Below are 22723 nucleotides of genomic sequence, written 5' to 3' on the forward strand. Positions count from 1 at the left end.
CACGTTGCTTGATATCGAATGATCGATAGTTGGGGCCGATTCTAGTTTGTCTATGAATTAAAAATAAAAACTAGGGTTGTGTGACATGCGTGAAAAACGTTTTTATTTGCCGCCTTTTCGCCAGTCGTAACATGCGGTTGCTGAACACATCACAGAGAGCTTAAAATATGTGTGTAGCTAAAGCAGTGTATATAATTGTACATAATTAGGCATTAAAACACTCGTGACATGTTTTTATTTTCATGCTATTTTCATTTTAGTAGCAATAGAGCTCCGGGTGGTTTTGAAGGATAAGGGTGCTGGTGAAATTACAGGCGCATGGGATTTGTCAATTTATGCCTCAGGGTGACGGGCGCAGTGGCACTGGTACTGTTATGGACAGGCATTTCACCCACCAGGCGCACGACTTGTTCGTTCCATTATTTGGTATTATAAAAAGATCTACAAATGAAATAACATGGCAAGAGAAGCAAATTTACGGCATGATATTTGCAACATTTCTATAATGATTTGTGTCATTTGATTTCAAAACGTGCTTTTACGACTAAGTAGCCGCCTTCAATTTAAAAGAGATCGGGCTTAATCATGTTACTACCCCAAACAATTATTTAGATCTATTAATTAAGTAAGGAAATAAAAGCAATTGACAATAATTGACAGCTCGGTGGCTGAGACTAAAAAGTGTGAAAGCATGCGTAACTTAGATATATGGGATTCTTTTTATAATTTCTGTGATTGATATTGCAGATTTCTTACACATTGAGACGTAAAGAGCTAACTGGACGCCGAGTTATCCATGTATGGAAAATAAAAAGTGCCTAGACCACAGTCACTTTCTGTCCTTCTAATTGGTGTAAAGTGTTACGAGAAAGGGAATGCGCAAAATAAATCAATTCATTGAAATTAATTGATTGACCTCGCCGCAATGACGATTATATCGATTTGTAAAGTAATTAAAACTAGAGAAAGAGAAAAAAATTAGAATTAAAATTAAAATTAGAAAAAGAAATAAAAAGTATGACGACAAAATTAACAGCTGCTGATTTAAACAGTTAAGCTTGTTTTTAATTTTGTATATTCAAACTTCCTTTTAACGTTAATTAAAAGTAAAGGATTTGGAGAATTTCGCAACATACATATTGTAAAGGAATAATGATTTTTAATCATATTATATTGATTGCATTTTTTGTAAATTTTAATTTAAAGTTTCTTATTAAAATTTTATTTTAAAGGTTCAATAATTGGTCTGTTTCGAAGTTGGCCAATGATTTAATTTCCACTTAAGAATATCAAAAACTTAATTACGTACGAACCCGAAGAGTAGTTATTGAATGCACCCCTGAAGAACACTACCAGTAGACGTACCTGAAAATAAAATAAACCACATGACGTACATGGAAGGATACGTTACGTAAAGGAATTATCCACTAATCTATGAAAACATAAAGATATACGTAATATTATAATGCCTACTTGCATAGACAAACGGTAAACGGTAAACGGAGAAAGTAATAATAATACATATATTACTGCAACAGGACAAGTAAAATTACGAAATAAATAGGCCTAACCAATTGGTAACACATTGTAGCGTAGGATTGGAAGAACTAGATCTTGCAAAGAAGCGAAGGGGCAATGAATCAGATAATAAGGAGCTGTGACTTTTGTAGCCATGGGAACATTCTTGTGCACCAGTTGCTCTCGATATTGTAATACAAGTAGATCAACCAATAAATACTAAAACACATTCTTGAATTCCATTAGGCCTTTTACGTATTACCTAGATATCAATTACGAAATATTGACAACTACTTATAGATGTGGTGCAAGGACTTAATGAGCTTACATTGTGAATTTATGTTATACAATTATCAGTTAATATAATATGGTGATTATTGTATCTTTAAATCATGAATCACCTAACGATGGATGGATAAATTTATTTCAGAGTGAACCAGTAAGGAGCAATTCCGTCGAACAACGAAGTATTAATTTTTTTGTTTATTTTTTTTTTGTTTTTAGTTATTATTCTGATATTATTATGTATTCTGATATTAAAAATACCTGGTTTCCAACGTATCACTAAGTTCGATGATTGAAGACGACAACTCTGGCGAGTTAGATGCAATAGACGTCGTACTTGACCTAGGCCGCCTCGTATCGATGCATAAGTTAAGAGAAAGAAGCGTTCGCCTCTCGGAATGACTCGATCATGCCTGCTAAATCGATTATATATTTATGGCATATCACAACGAAACCGGAGAATATGGTCTCATCTCAACTTTCTAACTCTTAAATTTGGAATGAAGTTTACGTCATTGATGATTTCACGTACAAGGATTTTGTCACTTGCCTTCTTGTAGCTCAGTGGTTTTTATTAATGTTAATTTTAAAGACTGGGTTGAAAACAATGTTACGGGTAATCGCTGACTTATCTTTTTCGGTTATGGATTTCGCCTGTGGCATATTTTGCGTCAGTTGGTCGCTTTGTATTGCCAATTGCCATTTCGTGTTTCCTTTTCCGGGTTTCTCTGTGAAGTGACTTTCTACCATTTGAGCGGCTTTTTATTTGCAAAACTTTCTGACTTTTTCTTATATCTGTATGAATATCAGTAGGACACAAATAGTTAAGTACACACTTGAATTATTTTTTACAAAAAAATTTTATTAATCTAAATCTACATCATAATTAAATCTAAAGTAATCTTTAGATACAATCAATAAACATTTTTCTATTTTTTGTATGAGCTTTTCCGTGAAGGAAATCATCGTGATGAAACCTGGTCGTTGAAGAAGGTTCACAACCTTCGGAAAACGTGTGAAGTCCCCGACTCGCTTTGGACCAGTGCGGCGGACTACGGCTTGAATCCTCACATGAGTGGAGACTCACTCGTGGTGATGATGAAATTATGAATAATATTTAGTTGTTTACCACAATAAAAAAATAATTATATCAAATCATTAACATTTTACATATTGGTGGTTCGACTTTAGTTTCAAAGTGTCGATACAGTGACTGCCTATGGTAACGCCACAAATCTAAGTGAGGGTAATTACCGACAACGAAAAAGGGTAGACAGAAAATTTCGCAATGCTGATTTACATTGGTCCAATATCTGGCGCTTCGGACAGTCAAAGCGCTAACACGGCGATTTGCCGTATGTAAACGGTGGTCAAGTGAAACGTTCTTTGAAAATTAAATTCGTTATAATTATTAATACAAAGATCGAACACTCAGAAAAATTCCAATTCGATCTTTGTATTAATAATTATAACAAACTAGTGGAGTAATTTCACAAAAAATAATTGAATATCAATTCAATAAAAATTTAATTAATTAAATTCGTCTCAAAAAGGTTAACATTTTGAGTATTTATTTCGACATTATGTCTTATGCGACTACTGAATAAACTAATTTCTAATTTTTTTGGTGAATCTTTCTTAGAATCTAGAATCTTCTTTGATACCCGTCCGTCACGAAAATATTCTAGTGTCCATAATACATGTCTTTGGTACTATATTGTTTGAAACGAATATAACACAAATGCACTAGCCGTTGTTGAAATAGCATTAAAGTTTACTCTTTATTCCATTCACGCGTAATTTTATCAAATATTAAGAAATAAATCTTATCCCATGCACACGTGTGGTTATCGTACGATTTGGCACCAGCGACTGGATCGAGGTGTGTACACCTGTTCGGCGATGCTGGCACAGGTGAAGCGGCGAAGCGGGGAGGGTCACTAGCACGGATAATAGGCAGCCGCTCCATTCACGATTCTCTGGCACGCCACCATCAGACTGGATAAAAAAATGTCAACACTATGCTAATGCTTTACCAGCTTTAAAGCTTCTGAACACTGATTCAATTTAATTTAACCATAAAGCTGTCAATTGTCGCTTACTGCTCAATCCGTGAACATGCAGCGTGTAACCGCTCAAAAATATTGGGGGAAGAATTAAGTCATAGTCGGAAACCTGTAATTGGGGATAATCGTTAATTTTCTATATTATTTTTTTTACATTGAAATTCTGGCGTTACAAAAAGCTAGTTCATTAGCTGCTTTTGTTCTTTTTAACTACTGACATGTCGATTTAATGTGGCCCAGAAATTATTCTCGCTGGCTTTGTACGCGCTGATTCAATTTCAAATTCACGTAGTGGAACACGCGATTATTGCGATGTTCGACGGCGGAACACCCACATATTTATTCGACGCATTATTACAAATTGTATCACATTTTGCTAACAGTGGTATAATCGGTTCAATGAGGCGTAAACAGCGTAGGAAAGGGAAATCTGACCACAGCTACTGCGGCCGGAGCGGTCGTCTCTCAGAGAAAGTTTTAAATTATACATCGTACATAAACTGGTAACATTGATGGTGACAAGAGCGCGTTTAAACGACGGATGCTTGCTCACTTGCCACTGGCCCACCTTGCAGAAGACGAGGACTATGTGTACAGCGAAAGTGAAGAATTTATTACGCAACACCTGAGTTCGAAACGAGGCGTTATATCATCTAATTCAAATCAGTAATGTTAATTAGGTGTCCGAATATCGGGTACATGCCATATCCGATATGACTTGTTACATAATGAACAAATTAAGTGGTCATGTGTCGTGATTATTTCGAGTAATAATTTTATACATATGACGCATTAAGACTGTCTTTGTTTATTGTCCATGCTAATAGATTAATAAGCAACGTGTACAAGATTTATGGCATGTAGCTCTAACCGCAAAATTATATCTGATATGACTTCTTATTTTAGTTACACTGGTATTAGATAATAGAATTTATTAAAAAAATCTCAATTAGACTATTGTCAAAATTCTCACGCTGAGTTAACATAGCAATAAATTAAATGGTATGACTTTTTTTTCCTATAGGTACGACAATTTAATAAAAAACAAATTACCTATTTCTATAATCCACCATGACATGAATATACACGATGAGATTAATCATACAGTCCTTGCATCTGTCAATCACATAAAGTTCACACGTCATATTATCAAGAGCGGTGCGGTTGCGCAAGAGAGCGGGCCACGGACGGTGCACGCGGGTCACAACACAGCCCCACATTCTGACCGCAATGCATTGTTCCTCTGTTCAGAAGCGTGTGATAATTACTCTAGTGAGTATACCGGCAAACAAAAATTTTTTACTGTGTTTCGAGATCCATATCGAGAATTCACGCGGAATGTGAGAAAGAAATATCAAGGTTTGGATGTTGTTTATATTTGGATGTAGTTACTAAAATTTAATGCAGCTAGTTGATGAACAATAACAATTCTCTCTTCTGGTAAGAAAATTTATTAAATGTATATTTTAATTTCTTGACAAAACAGCTTTTTAATATAGTTATGAATTGTAATTAAGGACGTTTCATAACCATTTTCATAGCGATAGTATATTTCCATAGCAGAAGGCTAAGGGTGCTGGTGAAATTACAGGCACATGAGACTTGTCAACTTATGATTCAGGGTGACGGGCGCAGTGGCAGTGCCTCTCAGATCTTTGCAATTTAAACTTCTGAGTGGCACTGCAAGTGTTATTTATGCACAGACGTGTAGCTTACCATCAGGCGCACGACTTGTTCGTCCCGGCACTTGATATTATAAAAAAAATAGCGCTTCACACGATTTTGCTGGGAGACGTTGGTTCGAATCCAACAGGATCGAAGTGACTTTTTTCTAAGTGCTCGATCTTTGTTTAATAATTATGGTTACGAATTCTTAAAAATACATTATTGCTCAAAAATAAATATACATGGACCGTATATTACGTGGAATATAATTACGGAAACTGGTTCTATTTACATTATAGACAGTTTATTGACGAAATAGGATAGCCTATACCTCGGCTGAATAACTCTAGGAAGTGGAACGTGCAGTGTACTGATTGATAGATACGTACCAGTTAATTGGTGTAATGTTTCAAAATATGTAAGCTGAGCAAGAAATGTGCTGCCTTGACAATCAATATTGCTAAACGTTTGCAGTGCTTCAGTGGCTACACTGCAGATTAAATTAGCCTACCAGTGATACAATAAAGCGTGATTAACGATGCAAATAAATGCTGGTGATGACGATTCTACTGACGGAAAAACAATGATCTTACTTGATACAGAAAAAAGATATTTTTATAATTGTAAATAGATATTAGATTTTGTTTGTACAAAGAGAATACGTGTTTTTCTTTAATATTTGCTTAATATTCGATACGATTGTATAGATTAGAGAGCTGATTTGTTGACTTTTTGTGTACATAGAAACTATAAGTAGGACCTAGATATGTGATTGGAATATTTACTTAAAAGAAAGTGACATTTTACTACATTTGTTTAGAATGTAGTGCATAGTAAAGAGTGCAGGACAGTTCTACGTGATGATGATGTGATAATGATCTATGCATGTAAACTGACAATGTTAAGGCGTATTTGTACCTATAAGTGAATATCTAAATATCACTAATTACAGATTTCTTACCACGGTATGATTTCTTTTTGTTTTCTCAATATTAATCCAGTGCATGAAATCCGGTGCTTAGTGCTTACAAAAATTATAACGAAAACAAAAATAGTTCAATTTCAATTTGTCGGAAAAAAGTGAGTGACAATGGTAACGCCACAAGTAATTGATATTAAGGTAGTCGTCGACAGCGAAAGACGGTAGACAGTCTGTTCTTAAAGCAGTCATCTGCCGCTGGCTAGTCAACCCGTGACCAAGTAGTATATACTCGATTCGAAATATCGGGAAATCAAATAATCTCAGTACAGAGTACTAAAAATCCGACTTCAAAAGTCATTCATCCCCTAGTTTACCACCCTTAGAGGTGGAATATTTTCTTCAAATTTAAATGGGACCACTACTGAGGTACCCTCTGTCCAACAAATCAAAATCGGTCCACAAAAAAAGTTACATACAAAAAAAACGTACAGTCGAATTGAGAACGTCCTCCTTTTTTTGAAGTCGGCTAAAAAGAAATCATACCTTGGTATGAAACCTGTAATTAGTGATAATTATTAAGGCTAAGATTTATAAATCCAACTTTGCCTTCGAGTAAGCAAAAATGCCAGGCTAAGCAAGTTTTTGTAACTACAAAATGAAATTTCTTGCTCAAACTTAGGGAAATTTCGTTTTGTAAATCTCAGTCTTAGTGAATAAACGAAAATCAAGTCTATGTATATCTACGAGTGTACGGTTTGTGAGGTAATATTAAGTTTAATTTATAAGGCAAAAACATAAGTTACGTTGTTTTTCGTTTTACATTATTATTTATTGCACAACGGTACAGGCAACAGTTCAAATATTTTGTACAAATAACTTAAGGTGTACATTACGTTGTTTTTACGTCTTACTGTTTTCCTGATTTGAATAAGAACCTTTAAGATTAGGCGAAAGCTTTTAAAACTGTTTCAAGGTTTTTGTAATAGCAGACAGTCTTCAGTTACTACTTCTTACTGTTCTAATTATACGTACATACACATAAAGCGAAAAACATATATTTCGTTGTTTTTTAACATGTTTATTTTGTGTACTACGGCAATGATAACACTACAAATATTTTTTACATACAGCTTAATCTATAGATTACTTGGATTACATCTGATACCAATTTAAAAGTTAATTGTTCTCTTCCGTATTTGAACATACAACCATACGATTATATAAAACCATTTATAAACCAGTTTCAGGGTTTTAATAAAACAAATCAGTCGCTTATCAATTATTGCGTCGTATTGTTTATGCAATGCTCAACTCGTAACTCAGTATTGTATAATTGTGAGGTTATCAGTATGTAATATAGATCTTATAACACTTACTTTTAGGTCGGAATATTTGTAGGTTGTATTTAAGTCGCAAGATATTGTGAGACAGTACAGTAGCAGTAGAGCTTCTTGTGAAAGAGTTCATCCAGAGAAGTGCTGTTATCTTAGCTATTCCTGCCGCCAAGCAGTATTGCGAGCATTACTGCACTCCGGTTTCAAAGCGTAAGGGCATTGATGAAATTACAGACGCATGGGACTTGTCAACTTATGTCTCGGGGTGACGGGCGCAGTGGTAGTGCCCATAAGATCTTTGCGATTTAAAACTCTGAGGGGCACCGCAACTGTTATTGATAGGCGTGTCGGTTACCACCAGGCGCTCGACTTGTTCGTCTCGTCACTTGGAATACAAAAAAAAAACCAATAATTGTTAAAATGTAGTTAAGTGCATAGTCACACGAGCTGTTTTCCGATTGCATCATAGTTTCAAAATAGATGTTAGAAGCAGTTCGGATGCTTTGTAACTGCCGGCTGTTAGTACAGTTGGTGTGCAGCCAATTTACAGTCAGTGTGCAGTTGCCGAGCGATCGTGCATGCTTCTTACCTGTTTTCTGACCGCAGTCCAACTGCTCTTTTGCGCTTGCGATGATGATACGAGATCGGAAAAAGCAATATTCACAAAATAATGCACAACGGAATATTGTGACATTTTTTCCCAACACTTTGACAAATTTAAATTGGATTATAATGCCTTCTTACACAACTCGCTTGTGCTGAAATAAATTTAAAAAAGACATGAAAGAAAATAATGCAATGAAGGTTTGGACTTACCAATCGTAGAGTATGATTTCGTAATTATATATTTATTAGATAGTAAATCAAAGAAATAATGTGGGTACAATTTCTTCACAAGGAATCTTTTCAGCAATAGTGCAAACATAAACATAAATAAACTTTACATTACATATTTTATGTTATATATTTTTATTTTACGGCATTTTGTATACTTATATATTAAGCATTTTATTTCTGTACTGTAATGACGACTATAATAGTGGCTTAACGGTTAGCACTCTGGGCGTTTGGTTCTGAGTCCTGAGTTTGGATCCTGGGTTCAATTTCTGATAGTACCAGTTTATAAAATACATATTTTTAAAATAATAGACCTCTACCGAGCTGTGGGATACTACAGGTTAACAAAAATAATCCCAGTACAGAGTCCAAAAAAACCGATCTCGAAAATTCGTGGAATTACATCTATTTGCCAAGTTTTATTGAAATCTGTTACCGAAAAGTGCGTGAAACCCGGATTCATCTCGTAGTTTGCCACCCTTAGAGGTTTTTTTTAGAGAAATAACGCACACACTCAACATAGCCCTGCACTAGGGACACCCTATGTCCCGGGTGCCATGTACACACACATAGACAACTACAAATTATACCCAAACTCACGAGAGAAATAAATGTAGGCCATATAAATATAAGTAAATAATATTACTTCAAATTTAAATGGGACCAATATCGAGGTGAGTACCTCGGTAACAAACACTCTTTATAATAAAAAAAGAATCATCAAAATCTGTTCACAAATTTTAGAGTTATCGCGTAACATACATACAAAAAAAAAATACTGTTGTGAGAACATCCTCTGAAGTCCGTTAAAAAGAGGCTCATAATAAAGCAAAACACTCATTTTTAAAAACAAATGAGTATCAATTCCCAAGCCAAACTGAACAGGATCTATTAACTATGATCAACAGATGTTTGTTCAACAAGAGTAACGGTCTCCTAAATTATTAGAATGTCCATTGAAACTTAATGGTAGGTTTATAATGAATAATGCAAAGCGTACCTAGATGTGGTGTTTGTGTTGTGAATTATGATGGGAAATTGAATCACACTTACAATTTGGTTTACATCGAATGTACAGCCGTTTACAATGAAAGGCATGGACGTCATTAAAATCCATAGGCCGACTGTATCAATACACGTAGCGAAATTCAAAATCGATTTCCATAGGAAATGTTCAGTGAAATCACAATACACACACTTTGTAAAATAAATACATATAAAAAATTACAACAATACATCCAACGTCACGGAAATTATTTCATTATAATTTTTTCGACTTGTATGTACACTCATTAATTCATTTGTGATGTTAAGATTGTTTTTTTTAGTTGTATGTATGTTACAGATTTGTGTTATGTTCGTGTTTTACAGCTTTACGAAAACAGGCGACCACTTAGTAACTCCTTGATCCATCTAACGTAACCATATCTTAGAGTGTTTACACATGGTGACTTTTAGCAGCGATGCAAATGTGCGTTCGTGAAACGCGCGATTGCAACGCTACACTTGCGAATTATAAGCGATTGCATCGATGCAAACGCGCGACTGCATCGATACATAGGCGCGATTGCATCTATGCAATGGCCTATAAATCCCAAATGTGGCAGCAGAAGCTCCTTGTGAAAGAGTTCTCATTCTTCTCAGGAGACCCTGCCTTACGAATGAGCACTAGAGTTTAATCAATATGACAATTTCAAGTGTAATTTGCCTACCTATGAAATAATGATGATTTGAGTTTGAGTTTGCACCCACACACCACCACCACACAGGGTTTTTTAATTATGGGGCTACTCACACAGCGTTATTACCATTATTTTTACACTTTCGCCTCTCCCATGGCCTAAAAGATAAATTTTGAATTTTTAAGTGGAAGAGGCGGTATTCCTCGGCATTGACACAGTTGGCCGGAGTCAGCGGCTCAGGTCCAAGAATCGGCGTACAATACATGCCGTTATTATTATTATTATAATTATCATTATCGAGTTGAATAGAATTATTTATTTCAAATTACCAATGTCCCGATATTACAATTTCAAATATAATGTTAATGGATAATGTACTCGTCACTAACATAAACGATAATAGTTAATATAAAATATTATAATACATATAACAAAAAATACGTCATTTTTCTATATTTTTCAAAACAAAATTCTCTACGTTTTACAATCATCTAGACGGGATGAACAAGTCGTGCATCTGGTGGTAGGCTACACGCCTGTCCATAACAGTTGCCACTGCGCCTGTCAGCCTGAGACATAAGTTGACAAGTCCCATGTGGCTGTAATTTCACCAGCACCTTTACCCTTCAAAACCGGAACGAAGTAATGTTCACATTACTGCTTGGCGGCAGAAATAGGTAAGGTGGTAGTACTTTCCTGGACGAACTCTTTCACAAGGAGTTCTACTGCTACCAATAATTATCCAATAATAGGAGTTTCAGTTGTTTATGAAATATTTAGGTGTTTGTAACACTTCATATTTGCGGGTAGGTGTTCAGAGAATCGAGGACCGGTTACTTGCGAATTCGGTATGGTACGTACAGAAGCTCCACCGTGTTTTGTAATGCTCGGCCTCCGCCATTATCTCCCTCATAAATGTTTGTTTCGAATATTAACGTGATAGATATCACGTTAATATTCGTAGTAATAGTAAACTGTAAGCCATGATAGACTAGTGGTTTGACTTGTAGCCTCTCAAGCAGAAGCCGTGGGTTTGAATCCGAGCTCGCACCTTTGAGTTTTTCGGAATTGATGTGTTGAATTTGAAATTTACCATGAGCTTTTTAGTGAAGGAAAACGTAAGGAAACCTGCACGTCGAAGAAGGTTCACAACACTCGGAAAACGTGTGAAGTCCCTAACCTGCATAAGGCCAGTGTGGTGTACCAGGGCGTACTCGTACTATGGCCTAAACTCTAAGCCGAGAGGAGACCCGTTCCAAGCAGTGGAACGTATGAATGGACTGATTGTGATGATGAAGAGTTGTAAACTGATAAGCCAGATAATTATAATGTCAATAGTTTCCGTAAAAGTTGAATTGCCCCGAAGCTTCCGAAGATTGGATTCAGGTATAGTACTGTACTAGCTATTTCAACTATTCAAAGGCAAAATTTGCACCTTACTACGTAGAGCCCTGTATTCGTACACCTGTTAACTATCTACTAATTGCTAACTTTAGAAATCGAGCGTGTTTTTATCCCATTCACATACATACATAGACTTTCTTGCGTCCATTTAAAGAATTCACTTAATCTGCTAATTAATCAGCACTGGATCGGAAGCCACAAAAACTAGATTGCATAAATTAAACTTATATCAAGTGTTGTGTTAGAAGCAAACTCGCAACCCATGGCGTACCGACTTTAAACCGATTCTAAGTTTCGCTAATGACGAATTAAGTACACACTGCTTGCAATTCTTTTTTTAAATTCAAAATTGTATGAGCAATTGAACTGACGAAAACTAAATATTCGCTTTGTTTCTTTTTTTTTCAGATTTACATCACGTGTAATGCATTTGTATTTGTTGTTTCTTCAAACGTTTGTTTGAAGAACATTACTTTTAACGTTTCGGGTTCTTAACAATCAGCCAGCTGTGACCATGAGACCTGTAAACGGCCCGACCGTATAAGCAAACCAATATAAGCGATTTAAAACCGAAAACTATAGTTTCATATTCTATGTGTAAAAATCGCGAAGACCTACAAACTCTACTCGGTTTGCTAGATAATTAAGATTAAAATGTAACCATCTTTTGATAACAGTAGCTTATATACTTTTTATGGAGACTCCGATTTCCTGATGCTGTCAACAGATAATATAACGTATCCTATTATAAAATAGCTAAAAGTAAGTGTTGCATAACTGTAAATCTATGCAAGTGAAACTGTAAGAAAACAGAAAGCCTGTTAGCCGGTGTTTCCTAAACCATTAAAATGGCAATAAACGTCTTAACGTGCGTTTAGAGATATTATGGTTACGTGCTTACAATATTGAGAAGTCTTCAGTAAACAAATAACGTCTGCACAACTACAGAGAGACTACTTCTTAAGATCTCTTCTGTATTATAATGCACATTATTACAAGCCATATATATATATATATATATATATATATATACATACACATTTCTTATTTTGAACGCGATAGGTATTTTGAAAAGTAGCTAACATTTTTCGAACTCGGCAACGGGATTAAGTACGTTGAATTCTTCCATATTATGTCACAGTATAGAATACGAATCAAAATCCGTACGTGAATTTTCAGAAATTTATACCACATAAGTGTTAATTTCTATAAACCTTATACCTCGTCATATGACTAATATGTCAAAAAGTTATTGAAGTAAATAAAATGAATAAGAATATTGTACCAGGTAATATGACGACAATTAAAAACTTAAAACAATTGAGTAAAAGTCTATTGAAGAAACGATAAAAGTCTCAGCAGTTTTTTGTTTTCAGGCTTCATTCAGTAGGTATTCACAATATTTTGTCTTCAGCGGTGGTAGATTCTTTTTTAAATATAACACAACGAACTAAGCGATACAAAACAAGGTTCTTTTGTGATATATTAAACGAAATTAGGTTATTAAAACTTTAAAGCACAATCAATCCGAATCTATATATGATAATTACAAGATTGTTAAGATGGTATAACAAGAATAGAAGCAGATATTGAGATTTATAGTGTAAATTCATTATAATATGTCATTGTTATTACATGTACGTTTAAGTTTAGGTAGTATAGAAACGATTTCGCTTTTTTACATCGCGAATGGTGGCTGCACAATATTCTTACGTTGATTTGAAACTGACTGAAAATCGTTGGGTCGTATCTGCTTGCGATTTTCATACATACTGCATAAATTTGCTCTGAGCTCCACCGCTTCGAAGCCTGACGTGTGTCTTTGATATTTTAATAATTAATCTACAAGAAAAAGAACCAAATTCATGATGATAATTACAGTTCCATAGAAATTATTGTTGGTAAGATCAAAAGTGCAAAGCAATTTCTCGCTTTGGCGAATTTGCAATTACTCTAATCATCTGGAAAACGTCGCAACGGCCACGCTACTAGTTAGCGATACCCCGACGACCGGTCGGACGACTCTCGCTGAATCAATGGTACGGCATCACTTTTTTTTTAAGTGATCGTTATTTGATTAGAGTCCGGATGTTGGTCGCATAGTTAAAAATTATCCATATTCCCGAAGACTTCGATTATTTTGAAAAACAGATTTTTTTTTAAATCTAAATTGAACGGTTTGTCGATTACTGATAGGAGATGAACATGGTTCATCTATCCAGTTTTTTGCTTTTCGGTCAAATGTATTTTCACGAATAAGATATAGTAAAATGGGTAATATTCTGTTCTTCTCGTCATAACTAATTCATTTCCACTTTGGTAAAAGAAGAGATAATTACACCTAAAGTTTCTTCTTTTATAAACTTTATGAGCTGATTTTGATTAACAATAAAACTGAACTAAATGAGATTATAAAAAATCGCTCCACATAATATTAATAAATTAATTTAGCTAAAAATGTCGATTAAGCTAGTTATGATAAGAAGGGCAATATTACTTTTTTTACAGCATCGTTCAAGATGTTACTTAAACGGAAATTGTGGTTTAAGAATTTTTCATTATTGTTTATCGTCATCGAATCAGTAACACATACATTGACTTGTCAAATTTAAGTGGTAAGAACCACGGTGTAGTGTAACCAAGTTTTATAATATTACAACATTATTAATGTTGTCAGTATATAATATATCGTGTCAAGAGCATAAATTTGGCAAGTCAATGTATGTGTTACTGATTCGAAAATTAAAAAAAGAAAATTAAGAAATTTTCTTGGATGGTGCATTAGAATTTATGTTTCGAATAAATTATGCCGTATCAGTCGTAGAGCAATGACTCATCAATCGCGAAAAAAATTGTTTCTTATTGAGTTTACAATGAAACTATTAAACAATTTCATTTACACTATAGTATAAACTAGGACCGTTTATTAACTTACTAAGTAATATTAGGAATGACACTATAATAGGGCCCCTATTAAATATCGGTCCGCAGGATGTACGAGAATTCTGACCCAGTCTTGAGAAATCGAACGTTACCACATTCCACATAACCTTGCCACAGTTACTCCTGCGCAGCTCCTAATGAGGGGAGGCACGAAAACTACTTGAAAATGTGCCTTTTATGGATATTGCAGAGCAAGCTTGCAGGTCTGCTACGCTCAATAATGAATTTTTTCTAATTGTAAGTACCGAGAAAATATCTAAAGCATGACACACGGATTTATGTATATAGTATATGACAATTATCTAATTTACATATGAAATTACTTCATAAGCATTTATATTTGTAATTTTTATGCGTTTTTCATGACTGTACACCTACATTACACTATTTATCTTTGTATGTGTACTTTAAATAATGATACTATTTTTCTATTTACTTTAATATAAAGTTTTTGTTCATCTGTTACTAATCGTAAGTAGAATAAATTTCGTTTTCGTAAGCTCGCTTGTTCCACAAATATGTACGGTCTAATTATTTTATTGCTTTTTTCAATTCAATTAACGTTTCACCGTCAAGTGTGCCACTACGATTGATAACATTTTGTGACCAAACATTTTGTGTTCAACCTGAATGCACATTTGCTCGACTCTATTAGCATACAAATTGCAACTTTGTTCAAAAGTTTCTATTACGTGATGATTTGTTTCAATTGTAGGTCATTTTCTTGAAGTTTATTTTTATTTGACTCTAATTTTTTCATGCATTCTGTGGTTACGCTCAATTTGGTAAGAAAGAAAGAAAGAAGAAATGAAAAGAGTATAACGTAAATAGTATAAAAGTTAGAAGTCGTTAGACGGGATGTTGTTTAGTGTGTTATTGTACTCAATTCTTGTTATGTGTGAACAGATAAAAATGCGAACTAGGTTGGAGGAAGGATAGTTTGTTAAAATGAAATAAAAATAATATATGGTAAAAATAAAAGTAGAGTAATATATGAATGTAAGTAAGTAAGTAATATGAAAGTATGAAGTAGTTTTTTAATATCATTCTTGTTAATTGAATATCTAACTTTAATCATTAGCTACAATCACGGATTTTTTTTTGTTTTTCATAATATAATTTCATATCATTCTTTGTAAACACAAAGAATGATATGAAATTATATTATATAATTTTACGTACACATTATTTTGCTTAGGTGCGTATTAATAAGGAAACTTACAGTTCATAAATGACTTTTCAATTATTATGATTGCAACAAGTTTCCAACAATTATTTCCTCAGCTTTGTTATTACGCAAAATTAATATCTGTTATTGAAACTACAAATTATCAGCTTTGAAATTTTACTTAATTCTGGTAATGCTACAATAAAATATTATGGTTTACCTTTTTTCCTCTTGGGCATCACTCTGACACCTAAGGCATTTTCAGTAACTAGGCACAAAGATAGAGCCAGTAAACAGTATCTTGCACTGCACCCCATGGTAACACACAAGTAAGTTTCTGCAATCTAACAATCCGATGAATATTGAGCTAGCACTGTCGCGGTCATTTGCCCGGCACGGTTATATTTGAACGCGTTTAATCCAACACCGAAAAACGTATTTATTAAAGTCGGATCCCGCGTGAGCCGGCGACTGCACAACCGTCGAGTGAACTGCCCGACTACCCTATATTTTGACTTATGGCACTTTGTTAGTGCAAATTCCACTTGTATGTAAAACCTTTCGCCGGCTCGGGGCGGGCGGTCATTGGTCGTGCGCGGCGCGGCGCGAAGGTGAAGGGAGCTGGAAGTGCGCCCCCCCACTGGCGTAGGGGGGCGCCAGGGTCGGCAGACACTTTTGCTATCGTTGAGCGCAATAACTATCTAGCCCGGCAGACTGTAGGCTGCTCTGCTTACGTCACGCGCTACCGCCGCTGCCGCCTAGCTTGTCGTTAGCGATATGCTTGAACTACCTGTACTCAGTTAGTTTAAGAGAAATGGTAGCGTGTACTTACTCTTTATTTTTATTATTTTGTAGGCCATTGCAAAGAAGATTTAGTAGCAGTAGAGCTCCTAGTGAAAGAGTTCATCCAGGGAATTACTGCCACCTTATCTATTTCTGCCGTCAAGCAGTAATGATCTCATTACTGCGTTCCGGTTTTGAAAGATAAGAGGCTGGTGAAATACAGGCACATGGGACTTGTCAATTAATGTTCCAAAGTAACAGGCTCAGTTTCAGTTCCCCTCAGATCTTTGCGAATTAAAATTCTTAGTTTCACTGTAACTGTTATGGACAGGCGTGTTGTTTACACCAGGCGCACGACTTGTTCGTCCCGTCACTTGATATTATAAAAAAATGTTTTACTTCTAAAGTAAGAAAATATTTAGAATCTCACTGATATTTTTGCACAGGAGCGGTTGTCAGTTATCCCTCATACCATTACCATTAAATAACACTTCAAAATAATTTTATTCTGGTTTTACTTTCCAGTATTTAAGCTTTTATTGTACCTTATCTTCATATTTTACCTTATTGTCTAATAAATAACATAATAAGGCTACTACAATTCAAAATATAAACAAAGAAGTATGTACATAAAGACTACCCATGTTTTCTCCGTGACCTATCTATTAAGAGCTAGTAACAATCATTTCAAACTTGCAAAAGAACAAAATATTTTTCCACGTAATTATGTTTTCTAAACCAAAAGGGTAGGAGGTAATCATCTTATAATATTCTACTTAAAATGTGAGAAAAACAATCTCCGATCTAGCATTTTTTTAAATTACGCCCGTAACGGTCTGTATCGTATTTTATTGTATAAATAACTGCTAAAAGGATACCTACATCGATACAGACTCTGTAACGTTAACAACGGCGTAACAATTTGTGACGCAGGCAGCTCAAGATCGAGATGCACGCAAGAGTTAGTAAGATGATCTCTTTGCTTTTCGGTGTAAGAGTACGTGTGAGACATCTAATATATAACCAGAGATAGAGACGAAATAAGGGCTCTCCTACCCTGGCGACTTATCGGGCAAATGGACCTATCACTTTCAAATATCAACTCTCGTTTGCGCCAAAATCACAAATTAGAAAGCTGAAATAGTATAGCGCTAACAACAGACCTGTGTATACGTCTCCGTATATTCCAAAAATATTCTGTATTTAGTGTAATAAAGATAATATCTCTAACAATCTAATTACAAAACAAACGGAATCACATTTCATCGGTAATTAAATTGTAATTTTTCAATTTTCTTCCATTATAGTAAACAAAGCTCAAGTTAAGCTGGTCGATTTGAAGTGAAACAATTGACGATACCCGTCAATTGTTTTGAATTCGGGCTGGCCAATCAGAGCGCAGTTGGCATCGTAATGATTTGGCAGAATAGTTTTCAAACATTCAATGACATTAAATGACATTTTTCGTTTGTATTTCTAAAATCAAAATCAAATCATAAATTTGCACATAGATACATACAAATTTATTACAAGAAATTAGATATTTAACATCGACACAACATAACATCGACTTTGATACTTAAAGTTAAATGGAATATTTCACACGTAAATGTACATATTTGCTTTCTAAAGAAATTAATAAACCTTATAAAGTGAAGTCGCTTCTGTAAGCCGCAGAATTTAATTTCCAGTCTCAAATTTTTATTTCCGGAGTTTTAAAAAAGAAATTACTAAATCTGTTGACTCATTAATGTACATTTCAATTATCTTAAATGTTTGCTTTTCGGTTTCAGTCAATTAAATTTTTACATGACAACTGCATTTGCGTTATTATTGTTTTACGACTTCGGTCGGTAGCCCAACGGCTTGTACTGTGGGCGTCGGATGTAGAGGTCCTGGGTTTGATTCCCAGTAAGACCAATTCGAAATAAAAAAAATAAATTTTCTAAATCTGTTCAGATCTGGGTGATCTGGGCAGTACCCCAGAGTGTATTCCGTTGCTCTGGTACTAATAGTACAGGGAATTATCTAGTTTGAGACCTAGTTTGAGATCTAGTTTGGTAATTGGTGTTTTTTTATTATACCTAGTGACGGGACGAACTAGTCGTGGGCTTAGTGGTAAGCGACACGCCTGTCCACAGTAGTTGCAGTGCCACCCAGAGCTTAAAACGCAAAGATCTAAGGGGCACTGCCACCGCGCCCGTCACCCTGAGACATAAGTTGACAAGTCTCATATGCTTGTGATTTCACCAGCACCCTTACCTTTTAAAATCGGAATGCAACAATGTTCACATTATTGCTTGGCGGCGGTAAAAAGTAAGGCGGCACTACTTCCCTGGACGAACTCTTTCAAAAGGCGCTCTACTACTACTAATTACAGCGTGTTTGCTTGTTTAGCACATTATTATTATTATTGCTTGATTTCATTAAAAAAAAGTTACTGTTTTGAAAAAATATTGTAAATGTTATTTACAAAGAGCAACCTCTAGAGTTTCTTGCTCATTCTTCTCAGGGGAATCTGCCTTACGAATGAGCGGTAGAGTTTAACCATTGTGACAATTTCAAGTGTAATAATGCTTACCTATGAATTAAAGATTATTTTGAATTTTGAATTTTGAATTTTTGAATAAATTGATGTCAATTTTCTCAAGCCTTACATATACCTACACAAAAACTGCTACAATTTATTTTTCATCTGTATGTATATAAAACCTTTTGCACTTTATTTTCTTTCTGTATGTTTTTGTAGTCGGTCTTGAAATGGATCTTATTTTCAATTTAGAATCTAACTTAAAAATGGACAGGGTTCTTGATACCCAGCTATAAAAATTTCTTTAAATTTGGTTTTAAGTTAGTGCTGATGGTATCGTTAATTAGATATTGGTTATTAATATTCTCTAGTAAAATGCATTGTCGTACATGCACCTTTTCACAGATTTATTTAAACATTTTAATTTATCTATTGTGAATACTGTAATACTGAATTTAAAATGTCGTAATAAATAAATGTGTATTTAAAAAACTTGCGTGAAAGTCTGTAAATTAATTTTTACCATTTTGAGTTGAAATTAGAACAGCCGTCTTGGCCACACTAATAAAAAAGAATGCTTAACACTTTTTAATGCCAAGGTATTATTATTATATGTTATTTAGTATAAGGCTAGAAACCAAACTTAAGACAGAATAGGAAGTTGCATGATAGAAATAAAGAGTTGCATGTTGTAAATGACCCCTTGAGGCTATTTGGTCAACACGTGACAGCGAACTTCTTCGATGCTTTGATGTAAATTGCTATGCTCAGTTTTTGACTTTTCTGTAAATGTACGACTTTGAAGTGTGCATACACCTAAACAATGCCTGTTCACTCTCGCCTTAAAAAGTCCCAAGTTATAGTGTTCAGAGAACAAGTTTACAGGTAGGCAATTCCACTCTATAGCCGTTCGCCATACAAATGTGGAAGCGTAACGCTTCGTGCGAATCTTTGGAATATCCACAAGATAGGGGTGGAAACCAAACTTACGTCTAGTCCATTGGTGATGGAAATGGCAAGGCGGTATTCACTCGTGTAATTCCATCGCACACTCTCCTTGATATATCCTGTAGAATACCGATAAGCAGGCAACATTACACCGCGTTCGTGGTTCTGCAGCTTCGCCTCCACTAATTCCGAGTCACCTATATGCCTCTTGTCACGTTTGTCGATTGAATCATGGTGGCCAGTTGGTATGTAGTAGAGCCATATCACAGGTAGCAGCAGTCATAATACACCTGTACGTATATCGTATTACTGTTAGTAATGATAGCAGTAGGTCTATCATTATTAATATTTTCTTGTAATAAGTATGTGACGTGGTAGCCTAATGGTTTGACCTCCCGCCTCTTAAGTAGACGCCGTGGATTCGAATCCGAGCCTCTGAGTTTCTCGGAATTTATGTTCGCAATTTAATTCGAAATATACCATGAGCTTTTTGGTGAAAAAAAAAAATGACACCGTGATGAAACCTGTATGTCGAAGAAGGTTCACAAGCCTTGGACAACGTGTGTGGTCCGCAGGCCAGCGTGGCGGACTAGGACCTAAACTCTCGCCTGAGAGGAAGTCCGTGTCCAGAAGTGGGACGTATAAATGAGTTGTAAGTATGTGAGTTAATATCTGTAACTATTTTTTCAATTACAGAAGTTATTACTACTTTAATACTGTAGTAATAAATCACATATTTATATTACAGTGATTATCACATAGGCAATTTATAATAACACACTTTCCTGTAAAGTGGCGGTAGTAAGCATGCAGTATTACGTGTATGTACACACATTTACCAAAGTGTCACTTCCAGCTAATTGGCGGAGTGTATTGTGCAGGACTCAGCTGAATGCAAAATCTCAATCTTATCTCTAAATAATTTACCAAATATATTACGCACATATTAAAGGAAACAAAGAAAAAATCTCATCTTAACCGCACTTTTGGTGTAATGAGGTCACATCTACAAAATGACAATTTTCCAGGAAAGAGATTTAAAGATTCTACGAAGGTTTGGTCGGCAGCTTTTTTATGTTTAAATGGAAAAATTATACCATTTTACAATTACATTATTTGTTTCATTTAGTTAATAATAGTTTCATAGCTTTCATGTGATAAAAGCACTTTTGACGTATGATCAATAGTAGTAAAATTTTTACGCGTGTGTCGATTGAGTTTAGAATATGTAAAGTTCTAAGTAAAAGTTATAAAACAATTGTAGAATGTAGATCTTTCTATTTCTAAAAAGATAAAACAAAAGAAAAATAATTTAATATGTGCTCACTCAGTTCTTACAGCGGGTCACTCAGATCTAGAAAAGTGTTAAGTTTCCATGCAATATTTTGGGACAGACGTACTGTCAGAACTTTGATTAATTTTTTTTTCAATGATTTCATTTCTGACATTTTTTCCCGGAACGTCATCTGAAGTTTGATCACAATATATGGCTTAATTTTTAAATTTTTTTATGCCACCAAGTAATGGAAAGAAAACTTATTATAATATTAACGGGACGAACACGTATTATGCCAAGGGTATGAAATAGGTAGTGAAATTTTTTTATGTATTTATTTTATTTTAGAAGATACAAACTTCATACTTTCTGTACATCGTTCCGAAGCTGCGGAGTTTCGTGATGATCCCTGATAACTTTTTAACTTTTCTAACAACTCTGAGTGATCGGAATTGATTACATATGACATTTGAATCTTGTGAACTTACCAACTGTATCTTAATTCCCAAGTGCGTGATCAAAATTCTAAACGTACCGCCAAATACAATTGTTCAGCATCATGATACGACCAAATATATCCCTTTCCTAGGTTGCTCTTCATATTTTCATAAATTGTGAAAATACCGTTTTTTTATGATACCAAGTGAAGGGACGAACAAGTGTGCGCCTGGTGGTAAGCGACGCGTCTGTCTATGGCAGTTGTAATGCCACTCAATGCTTTAAATCGCAAAGATCTGAGGGCCACTGCCACTGCGCCCGATACGCTGAGACATAAGTTAACAAATCCCATATGCCTGTAATTTCACCCTTACCTTTCAAAACCGAAACGCGGTAGTACTCACATTACAGCTTGGCGGCACAAATAGGTAATGTGGTAGTAACTTCTCTGGACGAACTTTTTCAAAAGAAATACTTGCATAGACAGGGAACTATGCACAGAATAGCATAGGAATAACTACATATCATTTGGCAATTTTTTGCCAGCTTTACCTAATGTACATATAATGTTTTGATAATCTTCTTTATCAAATCATATTATTGATACTTTGTGCAGACATTCAGAAAATGGTCTATTATTTCAATTGACAAACGGAATTAACACAGCTAGTATAGCAATCACAAGAGACATGATCCTTATGAAATTGTAGAGTTTTGAAGGTGATAAAAAGAAAAGAAGGTGATGAAAAAAGATAAAAAGAAGGTGATGAAAAAAAGAGAAATAAAGAAAAATACGAACTATGAAAATACAAATAAAAATATTTTCAAAACGCAAACGTCCAAAATTAAAAATATAATTACAATTTCTTTAAAAGAAATTCCTCTACACTGTAGAATTCATTATCCAATAAAAGGTCTTTCAGT

At 34.8% G+C, this 22723-nt stretch overlaps 1 protein-coding gene across 2 annotated transcripts in view; it reads right to left on the reverse strand.

The window, feature by feature from the left end:
• Nucleotides 1-16413, reverse strand: part of LOC113237389 (laccase-2) — an 80568-nt gene extending 64155 nt beyond the window's left edge. Inside the window, exon 1 of one of the 2 annotated variants that reach the window (XM_026473822.1) lies at nucleotides 16045-16413. In XM_026473822.1, the coding sequence (XP_026329607.1) occupies nucleotides 16045-16141 (97 nt within the window). In that variant the 5' untranslated portion in view covers nucleotides 16142-16413. The remainder of the gene's footprint in view (nucleotides 1-16044) is intronic. The other variant, XM_026473823.1, reaches the window with a different exon arrangement.
• Between the last annotated feature and the right edge of the window lie 6310 nt (nucleotides 16414-22723).

Source organism: Hyposmocoma kahamanoa, unplaced genomic scaffold (genome assembly GCF_003589595.1).
Source record: "Hyposmocoma kahamanoa isolate Upper Pololo Valley unplaced genomic scaffold, ASM358959v1 93, whole genome shotgun sequence".
NCBI classification, from domain to species: Eukaryota; Metazoa; Arthropoda; class Insecta; order Lepidoptera; family Cosmopterigidae; genus Hyposmocoma; species Hyposmocoma kahamanoa.